This window comes from Mus pahari, chromosome 14 (assembly GCF_900095145.1).
Source record: "Mus pahari chromosome 14, PAHARI_EIJ_v1.1, whole genome shotgun sequence".
Taxonomy (NCBI): Eukaryota; Metazoa; Chordata; class Mammalia; order Rodentia; family Muridae; genus Mus; species Mus pahari.
Window position 1 is genome coordinate 51,985,903 of NC_034603.1, and position 7,081 is coordinate 51,992,983.

Below are 7,081 nucleotides of genomic sequence, written 5' to 3' on the forward strand. Positions count from 1 at the left end.
TCTCCTCTCTCCTCTCTCCTCTCTCCTCTCTCCTCTCCTCTCTCCCCTCTCCTCTCCTCTCCTCTCCTACCAAAATTTACCTACATAAAAGCAGGAAAAAGGATTTAGTGATGCAGTTTTCTTGGTGGTTATTCTGTTAGTGTACAAGACTGTTGGTTGAGCTTAGGTAAAGTGAGTTAGTGCTACGTTCCTAATCACATTGTCACAGTGTATATTCTTATAGAATTGCAGCCACTGGTAGGAAATAGACCTACAGATATAAAGTAACTGGACAGAAAAACTTACAGTGTCCTAATTAAATGAGGAAGGGGGGATATAACTGTCTTTTGGTATAGTGGCTGAATCCTCTGAGACAAAGCTATTCTTAAAATATTTTGAGTCCTTTCTCCTGACTGTCATAACCCCCAATTCCCACCCCCCTCTTTAAATCAAGGGCAAGAGGAAACATTCTTCAACCTAGTGTTCAATCATCAGATGAAGTATTTTGCATTCTGAAACCATTTTCAGTATCAAATTCAATTTTGTCAAGTGATTAGTTGAGTTTGGTAGAGAATAATTTAAAAATACAAAGCTGGAAATGGCCACACAGACACCTAGGAAAGCAGTTGCTGTTTTTCCAGCTGCTGTCCTAGGTGTCTGTGTTCCAACTGGATTGTTGTGTTAATGTCTTTGCAGCTGTTACAGGTCTGTGTCTGTTGACACTGCGTTCCTGCCCAGGACTGCTAAGAGACATAGGGAAGTGGGAACTGATACTTGCCTGCCTCTCAGTGCTAACGCCCTTCTATGTACATATGTTTGTAAGCTCTTTAGTCCCCTTCAAGATGAAAAGCTCTGTATAAATATAAGCTTTCGATTTTAGTACATGTTTGTAATACATGTGGTACAGTCCTAAATATGTATTTAGCTGATAGGCACTGTTCTTGCCTATTATACAAATATTGACTTTAAAGTATAAATATGTATTTAACCATCAGACCAGAAAAACACTGAGAAGCAGTTACTTCTCAGGTAGAGATATTAATATTGTATAAACCTGTGTATACATATGTTTACATTCTACCACAGCACCAGAGAACACTTTTCTTTTAAAAATAAAATGATAGCCCCAACAGCCCAAGATAGTTCTTTTTGGCTGTTTTGAGATGGGCTCTTGCTTTATAACCCTACCTTACCTAGAACTTAAAGCCATCCTCCAGCCTCTGCCTGCTAAGGGCTGGGCCTATAGATACACCCCACCACATCTGACTGAATATTTTTTAAGACAGAATCTTGCAGTGTAACTCGATCATCTTGCTTCCCAATTGCTGGGATTATAGCTGTGCACCAACACACTCAGACTCTAGGAATCTGGCTTCTGAGTCTATACCCTTAACTACCAGACTGCTTTGCCTATTGCAGTAACAATATGCATGTAATTTTTGTGTCCTTTTCTACTTGTGTACTACATCATAGGTAGTTTTTTAAGATACACACACACACACACACACACACACACACACACGTGTATATATAAAAACTAGCTAGGCCTAGTTTGGCATTTTCTTCCTGCTGCTGGCTGATCTGAATGTAGGACTCTCAGATCCTTCTCCAGCAACATGTCTGCCTGCATACTGCCAAGCTTCCCACCACCCACGATAAAAGACTAGACCTCTGAATCTGTAGGCCAGCTCCAATTAAATGTTTTCCTTCGTAAGAGTTGTCATGGTCATGGTGTCTCTTCACAGCAATAGAAACCCTAACTAAGACACCTCCCAAGAGCTGGTATTAGAGTTGTGCACCACCAGGCTGAGTTTATGCTGTGCTGGGGATCTGTGCGTGTTAAGCAAGCATCCTATGATTAATTGCTTCCTTAGTCACAAGAAACCTCTCTTGATTTCCTAAAACTACATACTTCTTGGATCCCTCCTATCTCTCTCCCCCAATCCCCTCCCTCCAGTTGAACTCAGGACCTCTGGAAGAGCAGTCAGTGCTCTTAACCAATGAGCCATCTCTCCAGCCTTCATAGGTAGTTTTGAATGCTATTCATAATCTTCAGAGCCATCACTTTGTTTTTGAGATTGAAAGAATATTTTAATATAAAAACAATCAAGAATTGTTGAATTGGATAAACATGTCTTCCTTAGCACAAACCCAGCCTCTGCAGTCCTCCCCTGTCTTTGACATGTCTTCACCCATGATTCCTACACCCACTAAATCCAAGTAGCATGTTCTTCTTTGTGCTTTATCTCCATTCTCTTCATGCTCCATCTGTCAACATTTGAGATGTTTTGACTGTCAGGACCATGAATTTAACAGTTTAATGATTGTAATACTACTCCGAATACTAACAATGACTATCCAATTTTCTTTGCTTCAAAACTGTGTGTGTGTGTGTGTGTGTGTGTGTGTAAGAAAGAAAACAGTATTTAGTATTTAGTACAGTACAGAGAGTACAGTAGGCATGACAGAAGCCCAGGCTAGTCTGGAACTTGGAGTTTGTAATTCTCCTGACTCCACCTTCAGAATGCTGGAAGTATACATTTGCACTATTTTATAATAATTGAAGACCCAGAACAGTCACAGAAACAATAGTATGCATTCTACCACTAAACTATACTCTTTACCCCTTCTACTAACATCATATAATCATACTAGAATTATCAAAATGAAGAAATTACCATTGTTGCAGTTTTACAAAAACAAATGAGTTTGTTGTGAATTTCACTAGTCATTTTTCTAATAATATCCTTTTTCTATTCCAGGATCCAATCCATGAAACCACGGTTAGGGATCAGTGACGTTTATGTTTATGCTGTAATTAGTATTCACCATCCATATTGTATTCAACTGAAGACAATAATGATGTTCTGAAATATACTTCTATAATTTCTCTAGTAAAGAACAGCATTTCTTTTTATGTGAGCCTTACCTTAAAAAATAAATAATTCTCACTAGCTATAAAAACAAGCTAGTGGGTGGAGAATATAGCTCAGTGGTAGCATGTGTGCATAATATGTATGGAGCCATGGTTTGAATCCCCAGCAAATCCCCCTCCTAAAAGTTACTTTGTGCCCCCATTTCTTTATGGCAGTAACAGCTAGCAACCTTCTGCATTATAACAGCTACTTTAAGAGCATGTGTGTGCAGGCAGGCTCTGTGATACTTCAATGTGCTCTTCATAACAATCCCTCAAGAAAAGTCCTGTTTTATAGGTGGGGAAAGAGCCTGTCTAGGTTGCTGTGTACAGGGTTTTACAGCTAGCATGAAACTGACATTTGTACCAAGATACCTGACTTCCTCTCTCACTTAAGCTCTTAATTATTGTCAGTGTTTGTCAACTTATAGTGCAATGCAACATATGGTAGATATTCATTTGATAATACCTATTCTTACCATGGGACTCTCATAATCTTTAGATATTGGTCATACCCAGTGTTTTAACCCACAGTTTTAACAGTTTTCCAAGTTTTTCCAGGTAGTATTGTTTGTTTGTTTTAATGAAAAGACTATTCTGTGACTGATGGCACAAACACGCGCAGTCTCAGCCTTCAAGAGGCTAAGATGGGAGGATTGCCATGAGTTTGAGGCCAACACTGTGCTACATAGTGAGTTCTCTACGAAATTAAATGCTGTCTCAGGAAAGAAAAGGAAAAAAAGGAAAGGAAAGAAAAGAAAAGGAAGAAAAGAAAGAAGGAAAGTTAGTCAGTTGTATGTGGTATTTGACCTACTATCAAGTGAAGAACATGAAGATCTTGGAGATCAGAGAACACTGGAGTCCAGGGGTCACTTTAGTATGTGGGTGCTTTAGTGAGGGAGGGGGTTTGAATGAAACTTTGAAACAGGATTTAGATTGGAAAGAAAAGAGCAAGCTTTGTATGTTGGATTTAATATAGAGTTCTGTTTCCAGTAGTTCATCAAATTCATCAGCTATCTTCATCTTTCATATAGGGACACTGAATTTCAGTAAGGTTAAATGTATGCCAAGGTCACTAACCTAATAAATGATAGGTCTTCAATTTAGATCTAAGTTTGGCTGACTCCAAAACCCATGTTTACCCTTATTTGCCCTATTGTTTGATTAGCAATGAAATCCAAATTTTAATGTTAATTATACCACAGATGCTTCCTCATGTGTTCATTGTGCTAACTCTAACCTGAATGTGTTCTTCTAAGGATCCTTCCTTTACTGAGACTGGATCAACACTCTCAGTTCTCTTTTTGTCACTTTTAATATAGGAGTCAGTGAGTAGGGGCTAATCAATGAAAGACATTGAAAAAAATAAAGCAACGTGTAAAGTCAGATATGGTCTTATGTGTTTATAATCCCAACACACAGGAGGCTGAGGCAGGAGGATTGTAAATTCAAGACCATCTTGGACTGCGTAACAAATTCCAGGTCATCTGAAGCTATAGAGCATGACCTGCCTTAAAAAACTGAAGAGAGAACAAATGTTCTTGGTGCTACTGTGTTGACACCTAATTAGAAGTCAATTTTGCAAGCATAATGACCTGGCCAGTTGCTGAACAGGCTGCCCAAGTGACACAAGAGTCCCTAGATAATGAGGAAAGATAAGAGTATTATCTGCTTTCCCAGTGCCACAGTCACAGTGTTTACATTAGGATACAAATGCCAAAGTAGAATCTTCAGGGCTTGTATCTAAGCTGGCCTAGGTGGCTAAGGTTAAAATAGCATAAAATTTGGTGTTAAACCCAATCTTCCTAACTACAAATACACTTACAAGAAAGTAGACAGAAAGCTTTCCTTTTCTGAAAAACAAATGAGTGGTTTAGCTAAAACAGTATCTGAAAATGCAAAAGTATTTCTCACCATACATGCATTTTAAAGACTAGCCATTTTGCTGCTGCTGCTGCTGTTTTAGATCAAGATTCTCCTGATATTTGGGGTTTCTGTGTGTAGCATTCAAATGGTAGGCTTCTTTTCCCTTATTTGTCTTTAATGAGCCGATAGAGTAATATCTTATCTCAGAAAGTGAGTGGAATTTTTTCCCATATTACATCCATTTTGTATTTGGCCAATGGTATGATATATTAAATAGCTTATATTTATCAGTGGGTGTTTCATATATATTTCTTAATGCAGAGAATCACAAATCGCTGTGTAGAAAGCTTCATCCAGCCTGATTACAGTGGATGTGCAATTGGATTGAGGAATGTGTACTCAGAGCTTATGATCACTGGCCGGGTTGAGTCTGGGTGATGCATGTGGCTTTCCAGGGATGCTGCTATTTACATCTGTTAATGGCCCTTCTTGATGGCCAGCTCCCCAATGAGGTGATATGCAGCAGTCTGGGGATGAGGGACCAAGGCTGCAGATGTGGCTGGGCTCCATTAGGCAGGGACAGAAATTCTCATCTGGTAGGCTTTGTGTTTGGGCATGAGTGGTGGGGGTAGGGAGGGAAGCAGGAGACAGGAAAAAAAAAAAAAAAGAGGGTAAAAAATGGAAAGCATTACTTACCCAGGTATGGGGAAATAGACAGGCAGACATGAAAAACTGCGGCTGTAACTGAGTTGTAAGTGAATAAGAAAGAAATGGGACTAGCAAGAAAACAAGTAGGATTGAGTAGTTCTCATATAGAAGGGGATTAAAAAGGAAAGCGCCATGATGGTTTGAGAAGAGACATGTCACCTCTGTCTTTCAAGTCTGTATCATTTGTTTGTATGGCTAGTCAGATGCCACTGAACAGAGAACAGAGATTTACATACATCATAGTGCAACAAGAGATTAGCTCTGTGCATCCTTTGGTTTTCTGGTGCTGGAAGATAGCAACAAGAGTTGCGATAGTAAATCCTTGCAGAAATGGAAAATACCTGGACCCAAGCCATTAAAGAATCTTTCACAGAGGACAATAAAAGGGACTCTGATCACAAAAGTTGGACAGTCTGAGAGTGGTGCTCTTTCTATCCCTTATGTGCTAAAGGTTTCTTGAAACAAATCTCACCAACACTGGAAATAGTGTCTTAATGTAGAATATAATAAAATGGACATTCTGGACTCATCCCCACTGTCTTATCTTTCTTCAGCATGTGATCTTGAGTACATTTAGATTTGAAGTTTCTCCATTTTGTACAAGTAAATCCATCGAAGAATTGGCACAACACAGTAATAATGTGAAGCACTGTCCTAGAATGTTTGTCTGCTTTCCAAGAGGGAGCTTGCTTCTTTCACAGTGCATATCTTCTGAAGGATGTATCTAAATCTAATGTCTTACCTTCAAGAAACCTCACAAGTAAAGGCATGTAAGAAGCTGTATTCATTTGTTTCTGTCCTTGTAGATTGGCATGGTAGCCTGGAAAATGAGCCTTAAAAGCCCTGAATATCCAGATGGCCGAGATATCATTGTCATCGGCAATGACATTACATATCGGATTGGTTCCTTTGGGCCTCAGGAGGATTTGCTGTTTCTCAGAGCTTCTGAACTTGCCAGAGCAGAAGGCATCCCACGCATCTATGTGGCAGCGAACAGTGGAGCTAGAATTGGACTGGCAGAAGAAATACGCCATATGTTCCATGTGGCCTGGGTAGATCCTGAAGATCCCTACAAGGTATGGGCCACTCAGAGAACACCTCAAGACTGTGTTTATGCATGGGTATGGTCTGATGTGCTTCAGAGGAACAAAGGAGAAGGTTTATGTTTAAAAGGGAGCATTTACACAATTACTTACAAAAATTCCTTAGGGCCAGTGAAATGGTTGAGAGTAAGACTCATGGTGCCAACCCTGAAGGCCTGAGTTCAATCCCTAGGATTCACAGTGATGGAAAGGAAGAGCCAATTACCAAAAGTTCTCTGACTTCCACATGTGCACCCACTCATAGTATACATAATACACAAGGTGAAATTTAAAACAAAACAAAACCACTTAAGAAGTGGTTTTGAGCCCCTGTATTGGGTAGTTGTGAGCTACCCAGCATAGATGCTGGCTCCTTTTCAAGAGCAGAGCATCCTCTTAATCATCTCTCCAGCTCCCAATTTTATGTGTATGCGACTAAGTATATGTACATATACCGTGTGTGTGTGTGTGTGTGTGTGTGTGTGTGTGTGTGTGAGAGAGAGAGAGAGAGAGAGAGAGAGAGAGAGAGAGA

The 7,081-nt window shown here is 39.7% G+C and overlaps 1 protein-coding gene across 9 annotated transcripts in view; it reads left to right on the forward strand.

Moving 5' to 3' along the window:
* Acaca (acetyl-CoA carboxylase alpha) overlaps nucleotides 1–7,081 on the forward strand; it is a 271,090-nt gene that overhangs the window by 200,613 nt on the left and 63,396 nt on the right. For all 9 annotated transcript variants that reach the window (XM_021211498.1, XM_029546021.1, XM_029546020.1 and 6 more), the window contains one exon: nucleotides 6,274–6,543. In XM_021211498.1, coding sequence (XP_021067157.1) covers nucleotides 6,274–6,543 — 270 coding nt within the window. The remainder of the gene's footprint in view (nucleotides 1–6,273; nucleotides 6,544–7,081) is intronic.